At 36.0% G+C, this 24,062-nt stretch overlaps 3 protein-coding genes, 1 non-coding gene and 1 pseudogene across 4 annotated transcripts; all 5 read right to left on the bottom strand.

Annotated features, from left to right (window-relative positions):
• Positions 1-256: 256 nt before the first annotated feature.
• LOC107799985 (amino acid transporter AVT3C-like) lies at positions 257-1,886 on the bottom strand. Its single transcript, XM_016623127.2, has one exon. It carries the CDS (start codon positions 1,649-1,651, stop codon positions 374-376), a length of 1,278 nt encoding a protein of 425 aa, XP_016478613.1. The 5' UTR covers positions 1,652-1,886; the 3' UTR covers positions 257-373.
• Positions 1,887-7,803: 5,917 nt separating this feature from the next.
• Positions 7,804-9,553, bottom strand: LOC107799987 (amino acid transporter AVT3B-like). Its single transcript, XM_016623129.2, has one exon. The coding sequence runs from the start codon at positions 9,278-9,280 to the stop codon at positions 8,003-8,005; it is 1,278 nt and encodes a 425-aa protein (XP_016478615.1). The 5' UTR covers positions 9,281-9,553; the 3' UTR covers positions 7,804-8,002.
• Positions 9,554-13,667: 4,114 nt separating this feature from the next.
• On the bottom strand, positions 13,668-13,769 carry LOC142172332 (U6 spliceosomal RNA). The gene has a single exon (XR_012701693.1). It is a non-coding gene; the product is annotated as a U6 spliceosomal RNA (small nuclear RNA).
• A 346-nt stretch (positions 13,770-14,115) lies between these two features.
• LOC107799989 (large ribosomal subunit protein uL11m-like) lies at positions 14,116-14,842 on the bottom strand. The gene has a single exon (XM_016623131.2). The coding sequence runs from the start codon at positions 14,824-14,826 to the stop codon at positions 14,281-14,283; it is 546 nt and encodes a 181-aa protein (XP_016478617.1). The 5' UTR covers positions 14,827-14,842; the 3' UTR covers positions 14,116-14,280.
• Positions 14,843-18,201: 3,359 nt separating this feature from the next.
• On the bottom strand, positions 18,202-23,147 carry LOC107799984 (putative protein phosphatase 2C 47; annotated as a pseudogene).
• Between the last annotated feature and the right edge of the window lie 915 nt (positions 23,148-24,062).

The following is a 24,062-nucleotide window of genomic DNA, read 5'->3' as shown; positions in this document are numbered from 1 at the left end:
ATTGAGGAGAAGCAGTGGGTTTGTTTCCACTTCGTTTAATTGACAATTGAATCCTCAACCACATGGCTGAAATAGAGGGCATTTTTCCAGTAAGCCATTCTCCCCTTGTTCTTCATTCATTCGCAACTTCCTAAGTTGAGCATTATTATAAGTTAGTGAAACATTTTGTCGTTTTGGTAAACGGGCAATGCAAGGTTAGAGTCCATGTTGCTTTTAGAAGTGCAGAATCAAATTAACGTTATTACTAGTAAAGAAAGAACAAAAGTGAAACTTTTTTGCCATTAAGAATTGATTCAAGAGCAATTTCAGTCAATATATTAACCAGAGTGCATAATATGCATTTTATGAAATTCTATTCACAGAAAAGAAAAAGCTAAGCCATTTTTGCAAAGATCTTTATCAGTGTAGAAGAGGTTCCATAGACTGCAAAAACTGTGCCCATGACAATAAATGCAGCATCAAGAAACAAACTACACCAGCCCAATTCATTCTTGAATGCAATCAGATGAAACAAAGAAGGTAACACAAACCCCAGAACAACACACACACTGCTCCCAACAAGTGACATGAAATCAGCAAAATTGGGTACCATCAACGCCACAAAAGACACTGCTAAAACCACAAGCCATCTCAGCCACAAGCAGTAGCTACCTTCACAGAATCTCCTTTCCATCACTTCATAAACTGGATTCATCATCAGTGGGAAAGCAAAGAACAGGTCTATGCACAGGCCAAGTTGCACCAGGCTGCTTAGCAATCCCTGCCCAAAATTAGTAGTGATTATATCTTTGGTCTCTTCCCCAAATGCAAAGTAACCCAATGCTCCAAAAGTACCATATACCAATGCTACAAAGGCCACTGACAAACCCAAGATTTTCCCAAATTTTTCCTTGTCTCTTATCTCTGATTCCAAAGGCAAAATCATTGACATTCCTTCAAAAGCATACACAGCCACACCAACACCATAGAACAACACACTGAACCCACCAAACATCTCCAAATTAGGCCTGTTCTTGATGCAAATCATCACATCCTCAACCATCACTACACCTAAAGCTCCTAAATCAACAATTTCAGCAAAAATACTCAAAGGGGCTAAAAGGGTCAATGTAGGAATTGAATTCAACCCCAACTGAAAAGGCAAACAGCTCCAAATATACACTGATTTGGGTGAAAATCCAAATATCTTGGACTCTGGTTGTGTGATAGAATAATTAAACAAGTAAGCTAAAGTATTAGCAATAAAAATCATGTACCCTACTGAAAAACATGCTTGTGAGAGAACAATCATAGAATCAACAGCAAAACGACCTATTGGTCCACACACAGCAAAACCCAAGTCACCAAAAGATGAGATTTTGGGAGCTTCACATTGGGATTCAAGCTTACGCCTTGAATAAACAAGAAGCATCATACAGTAATAGGTAAGAACAGCTACTGAAATAATCAAGAGAAAACCCATTACCCATCCAGTTCTTTTGAAAGTGTACGGAAGTCCAAGAACTCCAGCTCCAACTAAAGACATGAAAATATTAGCAAAAGTCTTTGAAGGAGAAGACAGTTTTTGAGTCTTGCCCATAAGTGGTGTATCCTCTCTTGGGATTTTCAAAATATGGGATGAAGAACTTGCTTCGTTTGTCTTAAACCCCATTGTGTAATCCTCAAATCAAGAATTCAATCCAATAAACTGCGAGTTTTTAACAAACCCAGAAAAAGATTTTTAAAAAATTCTCGATTTGATTGAGATTGTGGGAGAAGCACTAACAGCAATAAGATTAAGATTGATAAAAATGAAATCTTTTTTCCCCTTTTTGCTGTTTGTGGGAATTTCTTCTTTGAGGTATGTTGATGGATTTTCCTATGCTAAATTTTAGTGTTTAAACGTGGATAGGATTTTAGGACTGTGTCGTAATGTGGTGGGGTCCTGCATATGTAAGCTACAACTGATTTGACCGGATAAAGTCAAAAATATATTCTTAAAAAAACAAATTGAAAGTGACATTTCACCTAAGACTTCTCTGTAACAAGTAACAACCATAGTCCGTCATTATAAACGTATAATATTATATTATAATATATATTCTTTATAACATTACTTTAACAACAAAAAAAAAAAAAATCAAAATAAACGAGACTGTTATCGAAAGGTTGGTTGTATATCTTAATTTTACTTGTACTTATGCTTGTCCCATTTGAATTTTGGGGTATTACCTATAATTGGAATGATAAAGAAAGTAATTATAACTAATACACACATCCCTTCACCTTTGTCTAAGTATCAACTTACCTTCCCAATTTGTGTGTTAGATTACATAAGCTTTCCAATTTGCAAGATTTTGTATAGTAATACCATTAAAATACCTAAAAGGAGGCAAATAGCTATTGAATATAGGAATTTACCATGTAAGATAATTGCTTAAATAACATCACGTCTATTTTCTACAAATATTTGGATGAAGTATTATATTGGATGAAATAGATACGTGTATTGATGCTTTACCGTGGCTAATTACTTCAACTTTTCAGATTCTATTTCTGCATATATAGTATGGTTTAATGTGTGCTTTTGGTTCATGAACTTATTCATATCTCATTCCATATAACTATAATGCTTCAATCCCCTGCCAGTCAAGGTAGATGTCACGATCCAAAATCTCACATGTCGTGATGACGCCTATTTCAATACCAGGCAAGCCAACAATCTAAATAAATCACCATATCTTTTAAATTAGAAAATAAAATAATTAAATTCAGCGGAAGAAATCTCACAAATACGAATATAACACTCCCAAAATTCGGTGTCACTGAGTACATGAGCATCTAATATGAATACAGTGTCTGACTGATAAAAATCACTGTCTGAAAGTATAGAACAGTATAATAACTGAAGGAAAGAGAAACAAGGTTAGCGGACGCCAAACATCTACCCTGATAATCTCCAACTGGTAACATCCTGAGGTCTAACAGTCGCCGTGTCCGGAAGCACCTGGATCTGCACACAAGGTGCAGAGTGTAGTATGAGTACAACCAACTCAATAAGTAACAAGACTAACCTCTGGGCTGAAAGTAGTGACGAGCTCCGCAGGTACAGTCCAATATAAATAATGGTACAAAATGTAGTCATGCTTTCAAGTTCAACAGTTAAACTCAGTACACGTGAAATAGATCAATACTGTATGATATGAGGAATATGACATCCTAGTAGAAAGACCTCATGTAAATACTGGTCATAAATTATTCGGTCACTCGATACAGTTTATGGCCAATCCAGCCCAGGGGTGTTCCAACCCGTATATATATACATATCGACTGGCAGTCAGTCACTCAGTACCGTATAAGGCCAATCCAGCCCTGGGGTAATTTATCCCCAAATGAAAATGATATGGACAAGATCCATGTCCAGGTAAATTCATTACAATATAAATAAGTAAGGCAAGTCCATGCCCTTGAAAAATTCATCACGAATATATATATGATCATCGTAAGTAAGGCAAGTCCATGCCCTGGGAAGTCCATCCCGAATATATATAATCATCTACACTCACTGGAGGTGTGTACAGACTCCGGAGTGGCTCATTCAGCCCAAGCGTGATATAAAGCCGATATGGCCAACTGCACGCGGGCAGTCCCTATCCGTATACTAATAAAGCCAATAAGGCCTGCTACAAGCGGGTAGCCCCGATCCATTATATAATAAAGCCAATAAGGCCTGCTGTAGGCGAGCAGTACCGATCCATTATATAATAAAGCCAATAAGGCCTGCTGCAGGCGGGCAACCCCGATCCATAAAATAGTAAAGCCTATAAGGCATGCTGCAGGCGGGCAACCCCGATCCATAAAATAGTAAAGCCGATAAGGCCTACTGCAGGCGGGCAACCCCATCCATAAAATAGTAATGTATAAAGCCTATAAGGATGCTGCAGGCGGGCAACCCCATCCATAAAATAGTAATGTATAAAGCTATTATGGCCTGCTGCGTCGCGCAGCTCAATCCCATAAATATTCTCACAATGGACAAATATTACTGAGTGTGAAATGTATATTTTGGAATAATTAATTCAACAGCAACACGACCCCATGGGTCCCAAAATATTGGCACGTAGCCTAAACATGATCTTTATTAGGAGCCTCAACTCAATTTCTCTAACACGTGGAGAATGTTCAGATAATAACATGATTCATTAATCTTACAACTGCACAGGATTTATTTAAGACACAATTTATATGGTGCATGTCCACATGCTCGTCACCTATCGTGTGTGTCACCTCCAAACAATTTATATCATACCAAAATCAGGGATTCATACCCTCAGAACTAAAGTTTAGAAGCGTTACTTAGCTCAAACCGTGTAATTCTTTACTCCGCTATGCCTTTGCCTTGTGAATTGGCCTCCAAACACCTCGAATCTAGCCACAATTAATTTGATTCAGTTAATAAAATTTATTGGAATTAATTCCATAAGAAAATGCTAATTTTCCATAAAAATATGAAATTTAGCTCAAAAATCGTCCATGGGGCCCACGTCTCGGAATCCGGTGAAAGTTACGAAATATGAACGCCCATTCAACCACGAGTCTAACCATACCAAAATTACTAAATTCCGATAACAATTCGGCCCTCAAATCCTCAAATTTATCCAAGAGGGTTTTCAAACTTTTCCAACTTAATTCACCAATTAAATGATAAAAACTGTGATGGATTTGGGTAATCTAACCAAAATTGAGTTAAGAACACTTACCCCGATATTTTCTCTGAAAATCTCTCAAAACTCGCCTCAATCCTAGCTCCAAATCGGTAAAAATAGAAAATGGGACAAAGTCCCATTTTCAGATCTTAAACATTCTGTCCAGGTTCACATTTGCGGACAAAAACTTCGCATTTGCGAATGAACAGTATTTTCGCAATTGCCATAAATTGTTCGCAATTGCGAATGAACAGTGTTTTCGCAATTGCCATAAATGGTTCGCAATTGCGAATGAACAATGTTTTCGCAATTGCCATAAATGGTTCGCAATTGCCATAAATTGTTCGCAATTGCGAATGAACATTACCTCACCAGAAACCAGCAAACACAAACTTCTCTCAAATGATCCGAAACCACCCTAAAACTCATCCGGAACCTCCCTGACACAAACCATATATGAATTTCAATCATAAAACATGCTACGGACCTGCTCGCGCACTCAAAACGCTGAAAAGAGATCGTCTTAACCCGATATTGACCATGGTCAAACTCTCAAATTTCTTAACTTTACTAGTCTCTCAACCAATGATCCAAACAAATACAACCAAGCCCATCGGGACCCGTCAAATCATATCAACAAGTCCTAAAATATCATACGGACTTAGTTGAAATCTCAAATCACATCAAATAACGCTAAAATCACAAATCACACCCCAATTCAATCTTAATGAAACTTAAGAATTTCCAACTTCTACATTCGATGTTGAAATCTATCAAATCAAGTCTGATTGACCTCAAAGTTTGCACACAAGTCATAAATGACATAACAGAGCTATAAAAATTTTCGAAATCGGATTCCGATATCAAAAAGTCAAACCCCCGGTCAAACTTTCCAAAAATTCAACTTTCGTCATTTCAAGACTAATTTCTCTACCGATCTCCAAATAATTTTTCGGACACGTTCCTAAGTCCAAAATCACCATACAGAACTATTGAAATCATCAAAATTCAAATCTGAGGTCGTTTTCACATAAGTCCACCTCCGGTCAACTTTTCTAACTTAGGTTTTCAAATATGAGACTAAGTGTCTCATTTCACTCTGAATTTTCTCCGGATCCGAACTAACTAACTCAATAAGTCATACAACAGCTATAAAGCATAAATTGAGCAGTGAACGGAGGAACGAGGCTGTAATACTCAAAACGACCGGACGGGTCGTTACAGTAGATTATATGAATTCTTATCATATTTTTCTATTTAATTCCATCTCATGCTAATATTATATAAATAAAATAAAAATGAAAAGTACTAGAATTTTTTCACATTTTCTACTCTTTCGTACGTATATTGTTGCATACCGGACAATATTTCGGGATCCATTACCATACTCCATCAGACGCGGATTTATAGTCCAATATATAAGGCACGTGAACCCATGGTCTCTCCGCAAAAAAGTATAGGCTAAATGGTGCACTTGGTTGAATGCTGGGTTATTTACCTAGAGAAATAAGGATCAATTTTCACTTAATACTTACTTTTTTATCCTTTCTTTAGTGGTGCACCCATGTTATAAAAATTGTAGATCTGCCTCTATACTTCATTAGTTGCCAATATCACTTTAATTCGCATCAACATGCCTCGTATTAATAATTAATTAAATAAAAAGTTGAAAATAAGGAAGATTTTCTATAATAATGGCCACATAAAAGAGGCAAGTGTGATATATGAAAGCATTTTTATAAGGAAGATTTCTTCTCTCTTTTTTTTTAATAGAATTTCCCAGGTTTCATGGGGTGTTGTATTTATTTCCAAAACATAGGAGGGGGATGTGAGCCTTACCTCCAAGGATTACAACACACTATATACATCAAACAGAGGTTGTTACATTAGTTTGCGCCTCTGTTAAAGTACAAGACATTTACTACTTAGCTAACAAAAAATTTGCTTTGTCATACTTAAGCCTAACAGTAGGCATCCGGTGTTTGTCAAGCACAAAAGAATCTTTAGTTCCTTTTGGGAGTTGTTGGAAAGAAATGTATACTTTGGCTTCAGAGTTAGTAGTCGCCAATTTTGCTAGAGAATCTGCTACTTCATTTGCCTCCCTGAAGCAATGCACAAGGCTAATATTGGCCTGGTTCATCATATGTGAAGTATCCTTTATGATCTTCTTCAACCTATAGTTGTTGGTATCATCCTTATAAGGAAGATTTCCACTCTCTTTTTAAAAGCATTTGTAATTGTCAAGTTTATCTTTCAATGAATTAAAATAACTAAAAAGCTAAAAAAGTTTATGGTTGGAACAAGAAAAGTAACATCTGCGTCACTGCACCAGAGAAAGATTTTGTCACAAACCTTGATAGAGAAGTTCAGTAGAGTGATATTGTAGTTGGAACAAAATCTGATGGCAGTGTCTAATGCAGCCTCAAACAGTGTTAGTTTATTTGTTATAAACTTGTAAGTGAAATTGGGTGTAGGACTATGTTGATTTTAAAGCATTATTTCATGCCTTCACTTGATATTTACTTTGTCATAAGTGGATCTCACCTTACCAACACGGGTTGTAGTGGAGTGGTAGGTACTCCTTCTTCCTTAAGCAGAAGTCTCGGGTTTGAACCCTCAGTATGGAGTCGCCTTTGCTAGGAAGTACTTCACCTCCAAGGTGGGACTTCCCGATGCGAATTGAGATTTAGTCGGGTTCCAATGTGGGTACCGGACACCGCTTCTCACCTTGTTCAGTATAAGAATAAACTCATGTACTCATGAACATTTATCAACTCATCAACTCCACATGATAACTTTCAACAAGCTAATGTGTTCTGCTTTGCTTATTTCTCTGCTGCTATATTTTCAAACTCATAAGAGCTTGAAATGATCTTGTATTTCTATCATAATCATTCCTAAGCAAAGATGGAGAGGAAACACAAAGAAGCTTCAACCTTAAACTTCAAAAGGGAACCAATAATTAATCAAAACTTCATTTCTAGAAAATAGAGATTATCAAATGTGGTCAATTCCCATAGCATATTATATATGCATAACATAACAAGTACCAAGTATTAAGAAGAGAAAACCAAATTGGCCAATTAAGCAATATAATGTCTTGCAATAAATAACCACATGAATATGAATCTCAGACCCCTCACACCAATCCTTTATATCATTTGTGAAAGGATAGCTTAACAAACTTATTACTAATAAGAACAAAGAGTGAGCTTACTCTTTGCTTAGGAATGAAAATAATCTCTTAAAAAAGTAATCTGAACTCAATCTAAACCAAGAGTTCATAATATACATCTTCTGAAATGCTATGGGAAAAACTAAGCCTTTTTTGCTAAGATCTCCATTAGGGAAGAAGAAGTGCCATAGACTGCAAAAACAGTGCCCATAACAATAAGAGCAGAATCAAAAGCCAAACCATGCCAGCTCAGCTCATCCTTAAACACAATCAGGTGAAACAAAGCAGGCAAAACAAACCCCAAAATAATACACACACTGCTCCCAACAAGTGACAAGAAATCAGCAAAATTAGGCACTACTAATGCCACAAAAGTAACTGCCAAAACCACAAGCCATCTAATCCACAAGCAGTAACTGCCTTCACAAAATCTCCTTTCCATTACTTCATAAACTGGATTCATCATCAATGGGAAAGTTAAAAATAAGTTTATGCAAAGGCCAATTTGAACCAAACTGCTGAGCAAACCTTGCCCAAGATTTGTAGTGATTATATCCTTAGTATCTTCTCCAAAAGCAAAATAACCTAATATTCCAAAAGCACCAAACATCAATGATATGAAAGCCATTGCTAAACCCAAGATTTTCCCAAATTTGTCCTTGTCTCTTGTCTCTGATTCCAGAGGCAAAACCATTCCAATCCCTTCAAAAGCATAGACAGCTACACCAAGACCATAGAAAAACACATTGAACCCACCAAACATTTCAAGAACTGGTCTGTTTGTAAGGTAAATCATCACATCCTCAACCATTACTACACCCATAGCTCCTAAATCAACAATATCAGCAAATATGCTCAAAGGGGCTAAAAGGGTCAGTGTTGGAATTGAGTTCAACCCCAACTGGAATGGGAAACAGCTCCAAATATACACTGATTTGGGTGAAAATCCCAAGATTGTAGGATCTGGTTTTGTGATAGAGTAATTAAACAAATATGCTAAAGTATTAGCTACAAAAATCAAGTAGCTGATACAAAAACCAGCTTGGGATAGAACAATCATAGCATCAACAGCAAATCTCCCAACAGGTCCACACACAGCAAATCCCAAGTCACCAAAAGATGAAACTTTTGCAGCTTTGAGTTGGGATTCAATCCTACGCCTTGAATAAACCAAAAGCATCATACAGTAGTAGGTAAGAAAAGCAACTGAGAAGAGCATAATTGAACCTAAAACCCATCCAGTTCTCTTAAAAGTGTAAGGAAGACCAAGAACTCCAGCTCCAACTATTGCTATGAAAACATTAGCAAAAGTTTTTGAAGGAGAAGAGAGGTGTTGAGTCTTGCCTAAAAGTGGTGTATCTTCTTTTGGGATGCTCAATACATGGGAAGATGAACTTGCTTCATCTTTCTCAAACCCCATAGTCTTATCTCCAAATCAAGAATCCAAACCAATCTAATGCAAGTTTTACACAAACTCAGAAAAAAGATCAAAAGTTTAGATTTGATATACAAGAACAAAGGTCAAGATTGAATCTTTTTCCTCTTTTCTTGCTCTTTGTGAATCTTCTAGAGAGATAGAAAACAGAGAGATAGAAAACTTGGAGTGTGGAATGGTTTTTTCCTGAGCTATATTATAGTCTTAAGGCAGCCGACGGCTGTGGGAGCGTGTTGAATATGTGGGGGGACCTGCGGAGCTGTAAGATTTCCAAATTGATCAGAGCAAGTTTAAATTATTCAAACACGGACAAAAATGAACAGTGACGACAATCGGATATAAATAAAATACATATTCAAATAGTACATAAATTTCTCTTATTTTAATTTTGGTCTGACGAGACCATTAAAATACCTAAAAGATGGGAACTTTAATTTATTGAATTTAGCCCTCAAGAATATTGTTTATATCAGACCAAGTATCCAAGTGAATTATCTCTCATTTTTTTCAAAGTTTTGTTTTAGCAATAAATATTCTAGGATAAGATGATCCTTCATTTAAATGTCTCTCAAATATTAAAAATATGCTCATATTTTTAGGGTGTTAGTTGATCACTAGTACTAATTCTTCTCCTGATTGTACATGTTATGACTTATGACTTGACTCTTACTTTATTCGTTTTAGATTTATTTATCTTTTACTTATACATGCTAAATGAAAGTCAGATTTGAAAGTCGAAAGGTTCAAGATTTTGATAATATGCTTCATATATAACAGACAATTTGCCAATGATTAGGGTAGAGTTGGTATACCCTTAGAAAACATGGCCTTAATTTAGACAAATTTAAATAAATAATAGAGATTTCTGTAATATAGGAAACATCAGAAAGGTAAGTGTTACATAACCAAAAATTGCAGGAGGATTGCTTTCACTTTTTTCTTCTTTTTTCGTTCTCTCTCTTAGGTTTGTGGTTGAACTAAAAAGATGATAAGAACGTTGCTTTCACTCTATCATGATTCATGAAAACTGGTAAAATGGTCTATAAAGGCTTCGCTAACAGTGACTTGTCTACCAACAATTATAATTAAAATAAGTAAAATGCTAAAAAAATTGTGGTAGGAACAAGAAAGCAACACCAGCTTCACTGTGGAGTGTGGATACGTTGCACCGTAGGATTAAAAAATGGTTTTATTATAAAGACCTAATACAATAAGATTTTTAGCAAGGAGAATCTAAATATAAGAAAGTAAATATATGAAGAAGAAAAAAGAATTCAGCATATAGTACATGTTTATAAAATATTTTTTTTCACCTATCTATAATATAATTTTAAAAAATGTATATTTTTAGCTATTCCCAAAAATAATAGCAGACAAAATGTATATTGTTTATATATACATGTTTTGTATACAAATTTTATATACTTTTTGGCTAGCAAATACAATTTATTTTGGCGGATTGACCAATTTTGTATTTTGCCCTATATTTTTTGGGCGAAAGAATATTAATCGTATATGTATCACTAGAAATTCACTTTTATTATAATCTTCCATGAAGTTCTTCTGCCTAATACCCATATAAACGAATCTAACTATGTATTTATGCTTTTTTATTGATAAGGTAGACACTAATTATGTATTTATGTTTAACCTTCTCATTTGTGTGCTCAAAAGTTTGCAGGATATATTCTACAGATGTGTTAAGCCATTAGTACTCTCCAATTCACGATAGCATTGGCAGGTAACATAATAATCCTAGAGTCCTACTTTACAGGACTTGTCGGGAAAAATATCTGGAGTTTTGATGGTAAAAACAAAAAAGTAGATTCAGTGATATTTTCCAAAAAGAAAAAAAGCATTCAAGAAAACTCACAGCAACTCATTGAATATCCAAAAGCATATTGAGAATTGATTTATTTTTCTCTTCTTTAGTGGAGTACTATTTTTTATTTAAATAATCAAGTAAGATTGCCTTTTTCTAGGTCATCGTTCGTTTTTTCAATGTCTTATCGTCAAATCAGCACCTCAAATTTTTTTTGGCTGATCACTTATCTTCCCCTTTTGGATAAGGGATTCTGTCCTTTCAGACTTTTGCTCTTTTAAACTCTTTTTTGGGACGATGGGGCGACTTGCCCTGGCTAAATCCTAAATATTGTCCTTTCCCATTAAGATACAAGAAAAAGATTGAGAAAGCAACTTGAGACCTTGGGGATAATGCCACTGTTCCTTTGCAATGATCTGGACACAATCCTTTTTTATGTAAACGTCGCTTAATTTTGCAACCACAAATTAGACTTGAATATTTAACACTGATGTTATATTGCACCCAATTTGTTAGTTTTGCAACCACAAAGGTAGCTTTTAGAGTCTGGAATATTTGACCCTGGTATCATATTGAACCAAGATGATCCCTGAAGTTTTTTTTTTTTAAAAAAAAAACCCTTTATAGCGTCAAAATGTATTACTAATATTCACCTTTGAACAGTTTGTGTATTCTTAGTTGAACTAATTTGCTTCATAAAATATAAGAGCATCGCAAAGATATGCGCCATTCAATCCATAACCTAGTCAAAGTCATGTCTCTAGAAAGGACTGGATTTGGCTTATTGCTTTCTAGCCAACTCCATTTTTTAAATTTTTTTTTTTGTTAACATGACAGAAATTAACAATGAACGGTAATCAGGAAAAGTACCATTTTTACGAAATACATAAACAACCCCTTTAAGATTTCTCCAATAAACATCAAGCCTTTTATAATGCACATCAACTAAACATCCTACTTAGTCAGCCCACCTCGCGCGTGAATTACAAGTAGCACTTTGTTGTATACATTTGGACCATAAATGCAACTCACTCAACAATTTCTTTTCTTAAATTTTCCATATGACATAAAAAAATAACGAGATAGGAAACATCAGCAAAAATTATAAGTCTAAACAACCAGCTTTCAAGATTTCAGAGAAACTGAGATGCACTTCTTTAGGGAACAGCTATCTTAGATTACAAGTCTGAGAAACAGCTTTCAAGATTTCAGTGGAATTAATACACCTCGGATTATTAACCTCAAGCAGGGTATATCATTCCTAAAGAGACAGAAACCTCATTCGCACAAACATGAATATGGACTAGCAACAACCACCGCTGCCAATAACTACTATCGGAAACATGCTACTTTTGCAAGCACAAAGGTAGTGTGTGTTTAGAGTCCTTTTTCCCTTCTTCACACCAGAAGGAAAAGTACTGACAAAAGTGGGTTGTTCTAGTGGTGAGCACCCCCCACTTCCAACCAAGAGGTTTTGAATTCGAGTCACCCCAAGAGCAAGGTGGGGAGTTCTTGGAGGGAGGGAGCCGAGGGTCTATCGGAAACTGCTTCTCTACACCAGAAGGAAAAGTGAATTTTACCATCTAACACCAGTGTTCATGATACAACAATACATTCTCCTGCTACCCAAAGTAAGATTTGCAAAATGCAAATCTTTCCAGGACTCTCTAGGTTAACAAAAACTAGTACCACATAAAACAGTAACTTCAAATAAAGCCATAAAACTCAAACTCAACCCACCACGTCTTGCTATCATAGCATGAAGAATCATTCCTTCATGCCCTATACTAGAAGGAAAATGCAAGACACATAAACATCAAAAGTCAAGATCAGAATTCTTCGTACCCAATTAAATACTTATGCTGACAAGGTCGGTCAATTAAAACCATCAGAGTTCTCTCAGTTAGTCTGCCTATCCTCTTCATATTGTTAAACAGAAGCCATACTTTCAGCTAAGGTGCTTAAATTTGTATCTGATACTATAAAAGAACTAGCAAAGTTCTGGCTTCAGCTAGTTTGGTTTTTTGTTTGCCTCTTACTATGATGCAAGTATACATAGTTAACGAACAACACTAATGGAAAATGGCAATCAATGAGCAAACCTGACAACTGGCTTACAATCTCCTGCCATGAAACTTAGATGCATAAAATGAGGAAAAGAATAGAATATGGCAAAGAAAATACACAGGCAGCTATGGTTTCAACAGCTTAAGGATGCTAAGAGAACAAAAGACAGACATCAAGCTCCCAACTCGATGCAAGAGCTGGCTATGGAATCTATACTTACATTAGGGCATTAAAGATATGGTCTATTTTAGAAGAATAAGATTAGAGACTACCTCCAATGGAGGAGTAAAAAAAATTGTGAAAACGCAAATGTAGAAATGGAAGACTTGACCAAAAAATTGCACGGAGTGCTTTCTAGATGAATGCCAAAACTAACAGCAGAGAACTCATCAAACTTATCAAATAAACGAGCTAAATTTCAAGGAAAAGAACCCGTGAGAAAACACTACAGACCCTGTCTTATTCTGTGATAAACGCATGCAGTTACTGTTGAACCTTTGCCCTTTTTGTAGGTGTCATCATTGAGCGGGAGTCATGCTAATCTTCTCTGTATATTCCAATTCTGGCAGGCATACCCAAAGCAACAGCCAAACACAGCCAGTTACTTGAACATACAGTTCAAAAATCCAAAATAAGTTGTGACAACATGCACCAAGTATGAATCAGTATGTCTTAACACCACTCTAGTAACCACTATTCCTCAGCTACATCCTTCTTACTGCACTAACCTAACAAGGAACATTTCCCTAAACCAAATTGCACATATGAGGAATATTATCATGGTATCAGGCCTTGTATCAATAGCAAAATGATAGGCCTAATTTTCCATCCTCGGCTCTATCTACGAGAACCGACATAGGTTATCCCATTCTTCTCGATTCACTATAACAGTATGATCAAAAAAGCATTAGGCTTGCTCAAACAACTCTAATGAACTTCAAAAAAAGCTATCTTTATTGCTAAGAAAACATCCATAATCCATATCATGCTTCCTTAAACAGCAAAATCATTACTTCAACCAACTTTACTACTCTTAATTTCCAAATCTTAGTACAAAAGCTACAGTAATAGCAAAAAGACAGTTCAATAGTTTCATTTAATCCAGCTCTTTCTGAACTTTAATCCCCATAGAATTCGCCGTCCCAATAATAGACTTACAAATCGACTCCAAAGGCATGTACTGGCAAAACGGATCACTCTGTTTGATTTTAGCAATTTCATAAACGTGCTTTAGGGTTAGAGTTGACGCCGTTACATGACCAGGGCGGCCACTTCCCAGCTCAATTCCAGCAGCCTGCTTTAGGTACCAAGTAACTGACGGAGACTTAACGGTGAACTCGAAAGTCCCGTCCTTGAACGCCGATATGGTGACGGCCATAGGTGTACCGGGCTTGAACTTCTGGGTCCGAGCATTGAAGTCCTTGCAGAAAGCCATGGAGTTGAGCTTGTATTGACCCAGGGCCGGTCCTACTGGTGGGCCGGGCTTAGCTGCACCTGCATCGACGGTGAGACGGATCGTGGCTGATAGGGGGCGGCGCGTTAAGATCTCTTTTAGTGTCGCCATTCTGCAAAATGAGGCGGCGTAAGAGTGGGGTTTCGCTACTGCTTTAGCTGCGCCGGTGATTGGAGGCATTTTGTTCATTTGTGGTGCTTTTTTAAGTTATGGGCTTATGGCCCATATTGTCAATAAGAAGTAAAAAAAAACGGGGCTTTTGCATCTATACCCGGTTTTGGGGTCACAATTGAACCTATAACCACTTTGCAAAAAAGTTTGCAAGCGTACCCACTTTACGTTCAACTTCAAACTTATCGGGTCTGAAGTTATAAAAAATTAGTCTGAAGTGAAAAAATTGCACTTCAAATACACTTAAGGCCAAATAGGTCTGAAGTGCAACCAATGGTTTCAGGCACTTAAGGCTAATAAGACTAAAGTAAAAAATTTCACTTCATATGCACTTAAGGTCAATAAGTCTGAAGTGAAAAATTGCACTTCAGATGCACTTAAGGCCAAAAAGTCTAAAGTGCAACAAACATTTTCAGTCACTTAAAGCCAATAAGTCTGAAGTGAAAATTTGCACTTCAGGTGCACTTAAGGCCAAATAGGTCTAAAGTGTACCCAATGGTTTCATGCACTTAATGCCAATAAGTCTGAAGTGAAAATTTGTACTTCAGATGTACTTAAGGCCAAAAGGTTTGAAGTGCAGCAAACGTTTTTCTACACTTAAGGCCAATAAGTCTGAAGCGAAAAATTGCACTCTAGATGCACTTAAGGCCAAAAGGCCTGAAGTGCAACAAACGTTCGGCTACACTTAAGGCCAATAGATCTGAAGTGAAAAATTGCACTTCAGATGCACTTAAGGCCAAAAGGTCTGAAGTGCAACCAATGATTTTATGCACTTAAGGCCAAATAGGCCTAAAGTGCAAATTGCCCAGAAACAGAAATTTGTTCGTCGAATTATAACAATCCAATATACGACTTAATACCTAAATCTACTCCAAAAGAGCTCAAATTTGAAACATAACCTCCAAATATCATCATGAACAAACCCAATCATCAATTTATCAAAATCTAATGAACCCATTTAGCAATTAAGAAAAAGAAGAAGAAGAAATCCTAAGCAATAGTAAAAAATAAAGCGTCATAACAATTCACCATTATAAAACATCATAAACTACATTAAAATATGTTCACAATCACCATATAAAATCATTGAAGAAGAAGGAGGAGGAGGAGGTTGAGGAGGAGAAGAAGAAAACGAACGAGGAGAAAGAGGCCTGAAGTTGTTTAAAAAGTGGGTATAGGTTAAATAGGGGCGACCAAATAGGACGTCCTGCGTAATTTTTACAAAAAAAACAGTTTGAAGCTTTGAGTTGCCTCTTTCATTTAGAAAATTTTACACCCTATAGCTAAATAACACACCTTATTTATTATAAGCCAAAACACTTTAAAAATATTATTATTTATAGCCACTTTTTATATTTTATAGAAAAGTACAAATATATACAACTGATCCCTCAATTTTTCCCTCAACCCTCTCTCTTTTCCCTCAACCCTCTCTCTTTTCCCTCAAATCTCTCTCCTTTTTCCATCTCTCTTCGGCAAGGTCGCCGTCTTCTCCGACGACTCACCGCAATGGCCAGATCTGTTCATATTTTCGGCGACTCTACTTCAGATTTTCTTCTTCTCTGGCGACTCTGCTTCAGACTTCCAAAAGCTCAATCAGTAGCCATAGCCAGATCCGTTCTCCTACTCCCTCTTCGCTTCAAATCTATTCTCTTCGCTTCAGATCTATCCATGGCGCGATGGAAGAATTGATACACTGTATTCAATTTACTCAAAACTAAAAGTTTCAGATCTATGTATCATTTCAAAAGTCAAAAGCGCTATGGAAGATAGATGAATTGAATATAGTGTATACAACTGAATTGAATAGAGTGGTATACACCCTATTTTCTTAATTTTTTGTTGTTTGAATACAACTGAATTCAATATAGTGAAATTGAATATAATTTAATATTGTGCTTTCCGTTATTAAACATCTGCAACCCCTATTTTTTAGGCGGATTACCTCACTGTATTTATAAATACAGTCGCATTAATACATGGAATATAGAATTAAACAGATATAATCCCTATTTTTAGGCGGATTATCTCACTGTATTTATAAGTACAGTCGTGCGAATAAATGGAATACAAAATTAAACAGTTGTTATCCCTATTTTTAGGCGGATTACCTCACTGTATTTATAAATACAGTCGCGCGAATACATGGAATACAACATAGTAGCAACGAAACTGTAGCTACGACTAGTAAATATGGATATTGTAGCAATAACACGTTAATAGCCACTTAACTATAGTGGTTTCTAAAAATTTCTCTTTCATTTATAGCCTGTTTGGCCAAGCTTCAAAAATTAGCTTATTTCGAGAAGTGTTTTTCTCAAAAGTACTTTTGGTGAGAAATAATTTGTGTTGGCTAATTAATTTGAAAAGCCCTTATGAGCAACAATTTAATGTTTAGCCAAGCTTTTAAAAAGCACTTCTAACTGTATTTTTCTCAAAAGTGCTTTTCAAAAAAGTGTTTTTGGGGAGAAACTATTTTTTCTGCTTCTCCAAAACTGCTTCTGCTTCTACTCAAAACTTTTTTCTTCTAAAAGTTTGGCCAAACACTTCAACTTTGGGAAAAAAAAGAGCACTTTATTGAAGAAGAAAAAAATGCTTTTGAATTTGGAGAAACTTGGCCAAACCGGCTATTAGCCCGTTGGAATTTAGTCTCTTATAAAAGATGATTTAAGTTTCATGTTAGAGATCTTACCAGTTTCTGATTTATTCTGTAACTATTGAGTTCTGTTATATCTTAATTCAGGTTAAAAAGTTGTGACAGCTTGTTTTATCTTAATAAGAGTGGTGCATTCTAAAGTGTGAAGTGGGAGAGAAGGGTGTCATGTTCCTTATAGTTCAATTTGAACTAAAAAGAATTTTTTTTTATAGTTTTATACAAGAACTATTCATTTTAAGATTGAAAATGAATTTGATAAAATTCAACATAATCTAAGAATTGTCCAACATAGAAATGATTTATGAATTGTGCTTTATACAGAACTGTTCATTTCAAAACTACTACTAGCTATTTGAGGCTTCATTACTCAAGTGTGCATTTAGAGAAGTTCCACTTGTACAAGTGAGTAGATTTGTTATGCATGTGCAGCACATGATGTGCTATTGAGCTTGTGTGGAGGATGAAAAGCACATAAATCGAGTAGCCTACAGTTCATGCTAAGGCTAAATTCTTGAAGACCAAAGGGTCTGTTCCCTTTTTGGCAAGTTATCCAAAACACAGAAGCTATGTAACAAAAGTGACATACCAAGAGCATCCATCTTGTTTGCATGCTCAGCTTTACAATCATTTTGTAGAGAAAGGAAACCTTTTACTTTTGAGTTCTGGAGGGGAGGAAAACACAATCCATTCATTTAATAGATTATGGTCAGTCCCTTCACAAGACCAGACTGAACCCCTTTGGCTATGAATGGATCTTGCATCTTATAATGATAATAATCAGCACATAACATTCAAAGAATAGTAAGAGAAAAAGGACAAACATCGAGTTCCTTGAGGCTCCAAGGTTACAGGAGCTCTGTGTTTCTCAGCAAGGATCAATATGAACCACGGACAGCAGAAACTCAGAAAAATTGCTGACCTATGGTGTATGCTAAGTTATCTCTATAAACAGTTACCAAAGTCTCCTTTTCATATGTCACTCAACACCCCCTTTAAAAGATCCAGTCCTTCAGCTGATATACTTCTCCTCCTTGTAGTTCTTGGTATTTCAATTCGAGGTGGCGGATCATGAGAGAAGCAAATTACAAGAGCGGTTAGATTATCACAACTGTTACGCTTTAGTGCCTCCTTGACAAGAAATTTTGAGCATTTCTCGGGATCATTATGCAGCATGAGCTCCTTTCTTACGATTGTTACTGCGTATTGGCTACTCATGACATCCCATAAGCCATCACAGCCAATTATTAAGAACTCATCCTCTTCTGACAGGACCACCTCTTCGAACTCCGGCTCTGAGCTTAAGGGGCCCTTTGAACCTTTGGTGCCCTTTATGTGCCAGTCACCCAGTGCTCGGGCAACTGAGAGCTGTCCGTTGAGGTAGCCATCAAAAATCCCCCTAGTTTTTCAATTCTCAATTTCTCGGAAGTAGCATTTGGCTTGTGATCTTTTGACAATTCAATTGCTCTTCCGCGCTTCCCTAGTACAGCTCGAGAGTCCCCAGCATTAGCTATCAGCATGGTCCTGTGTATTACAAAAGAAAATATAACAAATAAATGAGTGCAAGTTACAATTTGAGACAACTAAGTGGGATACGCAGGAAAGATAAATGTAATAAATTCATGGATGTAAGTCCAAATGTGTCATTGTAAATGAAAATCATAACTAAAACGTGAAAGGTTTGCCCCTGCATGGTATGTAATTTGAAGGCCGAAATCAATAGGAAGATCACTTTTGCACGATGGACTTACACATTTCAAAGCAGTAATGCCATTTACTCGGCCATGAACTTCAAATATATAAGGGCCTATCGCATGTTCAAACTACTCTCATCTCGAATCAAATAAAAGCCTTGTCAGCTGTAAACTAAAAAGAAATTTGGAGAATCCCTAGAAAAAGTTGCAAAACCGATATGCCAAAAGAAAAGTCGACTAATATGTGGCCATTCCTTACGAAGCTAAGGAAAAACAAGTATTGCGATATGATTTTCGGCTACACTAATTTTATCATCATTTTATCTTCCAATTTTTCAACTTGCCTCTATTTCATTATCGACATTCCCCAACCTGATAAACTTTGTGTTTAGGTTTCGGTGATGCCTTTCCTTTCAGTAGAAAGGTATTCTACCATTTGATCAGAACACAGACAATAGTCCAAAATATTCATAATTTTGCTTAAACAATCACGTTATTGTCAGTTTCCTGCTTAAACTATCCGGTGTCCCCAAAAACCTCCTAAACTATATTTTCCTTCATATTGAGACACCCTCGTTATATTTCTAATAGTGTGTGTGTTACACGCTCCAAATTATCAAAAATATTTGCCATGTGGCAATCCATGTGTGGGGTTAATTAGCTTAATCTAAAAATTGACTTAATTAGTTATTTTAAATAATAATTAAGTATTATTAGAGGGATATTATCCGGTTAGAAACAAAAAAAAGAGGGGTAGGATAAAATTATTTCCGTCAATTCCCCTTTTCTCTCCTCTCTTCCGATGATGGATACTATACCTCTCAGTAGCGATTTGCTCCATTAAGCTTGGTTGTAACCTTGATTTCCTCCCAATAACCCTCCATTGCTCAGTCTTATTTTGTTTTTGTTTCGATATTGGGGATTAAAAACTAGGGTTTGCTTAAAAATCTAGGGTTCATTGGAGTTCTGACTGAGTGAAGATTATTGGTAAAACTTCGAGCTGCTTTGAAGAAGATAGCTATGCACAGGTACTAATTCTTTAAAAATTAATAGATATGCACATGTACTACTTCTTTAAAAACTAACTTCTTTGTTGCAAAATTATTGTATAAATTTGCTGGGTAACTTCAAGTCAATTTTATCAAAAAAAAAAAAAGAGATCTTTTTTGTGAGTTGTTGAATGAGTGTTTCTTCTTTCAAATAAATTCGGGTAATAAATGAAAGAAGAATAAAATGAGAAAGATAAAAAATAGATCCAGTAATAACAAGAGAGGGAGAATTTTAGATGGAACCAGATGGAGAAAAGAAGAAGAAAGGTGAAAAAATGGGGAAGAATGGTGAAAAAAAGGAGGAAGAATAGTGAATAAATGAGGAAGAAAGGTTTAATTAGTTGTTACATGCTGTCAGGTGGGGCCCTTTTGATAGCTTTGTCAGCCATCACGCACGCAATAGCAAGTTATTACACACGGTTTGCCAGAAATATAACGAGGGTGTTTCAATATGAAGGAGAATATAGTTTAGGGGGGTTTGGGGGATACCGGATAGTTTAAGCAGGAAACTGACAAAAACGTGATAGTTTAGGGAGGTTTTAGGGTATTAACTCCCAAAATATTCATAATATTGCATAAACAATGTTTAGGGACAGTAATGGATTCACTACCTGTTGCTCCCTTCCGACATGAGGAATTAGAACATAGGACTGAACTACACAGAAGCAGATCAATGTCTTACCTTCCTAAAATAAGTGCGACCAGAGCAGTTGTTCCAGAGGTACTATCAAGAGACTTCGTATCAGCTAGCGCATTATCAGCTTTTGCAAAAGCATTCCTGACAGCTTTTTTTACCATCGATGGAAAATGGGAATCATCTACAATAAATTTAAGGAGATTCTTCTGAGTGAATGATGCAGCATCAACGCCACCATGGCCATCAAACACCTGAAAGTACAAAAACAACAATCAGACAAGTAATATCCAAGGAGTTGATTTTTCAAGTTAGCACATTTCTTGTTGATATCATATAACTACCAAAAACTAGATAGAAATCTTTGAACCCAATAATATATGTTTTTATTAAAAACACCAGTGCTCATTATATTCAGCTTTCTAATTTTAATCCTGAATTTTTAAATTTATGACTAGTACTAGAATTCAATACAAGACAGTCAAAGAACCTAGTGACATCAGGCTGTATCAGTCAAGAATCATCTTTTGACATTACATACAGAATGTAACTTTCAACAAATTATGTGGCATTTTAGCTCTTCCTCAAAAACTGACAATTTGGATCAAATAAGAAACAACATACACCATAAAATGCTCCTTGTGAAAGAAGACCTTTGGAGTCATCAGCATGTTCCCGAAGATTATCAACACGGATATGTTCATCTTCCATGTACGTTTTGGGTCCCATATCAGAACAGCTTCCTGAGCGAAAGATGGGGACATAAGCACAATTGTCACTTGATGGTGATCTCAGACCGATCATTACTGTATTTGGTTCCTAGAGATTTGATAACACAAAGACAACTTTCAATCAGCAAGCAGCATAAACACACACTGACAGATGAAAAGCCTCTCCAGCTAAACAACCTACAAGGTGATATGCTTGCAAAACAGTCATCGTGCACAAATTCATATAGGCAAGGCTAACTGTTGTAATGCAAATAAATGACAGTTCATCAACAGCTTATAATTCATGACGCGACCTACAAAGTCATTGTTGGCATAATCATGGTATTAAAATCTTGAAAGTTGAAAACGGTTGCCAGAAGTTAGAAAATCTTTTAACAGTTCACTTAGAGCAAATCAAGCTACTCAATAATGAAGAACAATGTCTGTACTGGGATCTCCTTTTCACTGCTATTAGCACCAAGATACTTCTCCTTGGAAGAAAGATTTAAAACCAGAGATTACTGATAGTTGTTAGCAAGTAATTAGGATTGCCACTAGTGAACAATGACCAGGAACCACCGCGCAATAGACACAATTTTAACAAGTAATTATCCGATCCAATTTTCCTTTTTTGTTTTTGAAATAGTTCATTTCCACAAAAGGAATACCATACAAGTTTTCACTGATCACCTCAAGCAATTGATACAAAGTCCTGCTAAAGGATATAACTTTAGTACATAACATGCATCACAGAGACTATGGAAAACAAAGGACTTGGTCACTTATACATAACTGAATTACTTGAAAACCTACAACATAAGAATCTCAGTTTTAAGTAAACCAAGCAAAGATCAAACTATGATGTTTCGGCAAAATGAGTCTTTTGAAATTGGATCCACTTACCAATGCAGCAGAAGTACCTGCCAAGCTAGCTTGGCTAATACAATGCCTCATCCCTGGATTGTTTCTTGGTGGCTTCCCTGCATTTGGCTGATTCAAATCATCAGATATTTCTTTATTCTCTTCAATTGCTGACATATTTCCTTTACAGAATCCATTCTCTACTTCCCCATTACAGGGTAACATACTGGTGCCTGGTGCCATCATTTCTTCCATTCACTCCATCAAACATACAACAGATCCCTTATTTTGTAACCTTTAAACCAGAAATAGCAAGTTCAAAAATGTACATTCACTTTCCTTATTTTCATGATTTCCCTTGATTATTTTTTCTTGGTTTTGAGGCTTCACATGGACAGCTGTGTAACTGTTCCTTGATCACAGCTCAGAAACACCACAAGAACCCACATTTTTAGGCAAAAATTGAGTATGACAGATCCTTCTTCTGATTTCAGAAACAAGCAAAGTCACCCACATGCCAAGATGCAAACTTTACCAAAATTTCAGATTGCCCATGGAAACAAGAACTGAGAAAGATTATGATAGAAGATCTGGTTAAGGATAAGATAAGAATGTTAAGAGTGATTAAACCAAAAAAAGAACCTAAGTGAAAAAAATCAAAGCATTGTAAAATGTGTAGTAAGAAAAAGGAAGGGAGTTAACATAGATGAATGTATAGAGAGGGGGAGTGGCGATCCCAGCTTTGAGCTTTTTCATGGCCGGCATTGTAGGTTTGTGGGGATTGGGAGATTGGGTTTGTTACACGTGGGACAGTTATTTGGATGGCAGGTATTTTAGTTGACCGCACATCCTTGTATATTTTGTCATACATATGGGTTAATCAAGAACAACCCCTAAGTAGCCATGATTTTGAAATTTGCTGATCTTAGTACTAATTATTTTCTTTTATGGACGAACTAGTTTAATGTGTCTTTAATTATATACGGTTGAAGAACATGCATTGATTTGTGATAATAGTGAGGGCTTCATTGTGCTTATACCTTATATATATTCTCAACTCTATTATATTTGTGTCTTAATATTAGTCAGACATCTAAAGATTAACAGCATAACTATTACTTTGCCAATCATAAATTTGTTATCAAAATAATTATATTATGGATATTCATTTATTACTCCGCTATAGATAATCTTCCTGAAGAAGATTATCCATTAAGTACTCTGTTGAAGTTTATCTACAAGCAGCTGATGCAGGCAGGTTGCAAACAGTTCAATGAAATGATTTGCAACAGCTTCTTATTAAACATGCAGGTTGCAAACAGCTCATGTAGACAACTTACAAGCAACTAAAGAAAAGTCTTGCAGCTGCTTCCTTTCTTCTATAAATAGAGGAGTTTTCAGTTCATTATGTACATAAGTTTGAAGTTTGAATAATATATCAGTTTCTCTCTTTACTTGTCTTTACTTTACAGTTTTTATTTTATAACACGTTATCAGCACGAGACTCTGCCATCTCGAGAAAATACTTTGAAAGTATTAGAGGTACGAACTTTCTTTTTCTAAATAATGTCAAATATTTCTAAACTTGAGTTTGTAGCCCTGGATATATCGGGCAAAAGCTACATGTCTTGGGTGCTTGATGCCGAAATTCAT

Source organism: Nicotiana tabacum, chromosome 17 (assembly GCF_000715075.1).
Source record: "Nicotiana tabacum cultivar K326 chromosome 17, ASM71507v2, whole genome shotgun sequence".
In the NCBI taxonomy this organism is placed as follows: Eukaryota; Viridiplantae; Streptophyta; class Magnoliopsida; order Solanales; family Solanaceae; genus Nicotiana; species Nicotiana tabacum.
The sequence above is the reverse complement of the archived record's forward strand: the minus strand, read 5'-3'. Positions and strand labels throughout refer to the sequence as shown.

Bases quoted from the DNA above. Each gene is read 5' to 3' on its own strand.
- LOC107799989 (XM_016623131.2), bottom strand. From the start codon at position 14,826: ATGAACAAAATGCCTCCAATCACCGGCGCAGCTAAAGCAGTAGCGAAA.
- LOC107799985 (XM_016623127.2), bottom strand. From the start codon at position 1,651: ATGGGGTTTAAGACAAACGAAGCAAGTTCTTCATCCCATATTTTGAAA.
- LOC107799987 (XM_016623129.2), bottom strand. From the start codon at position 9,280: ATGGGGTTTGAGAAAGATGAAGCAAGTTCATCTTCCCATGTATTGAGC.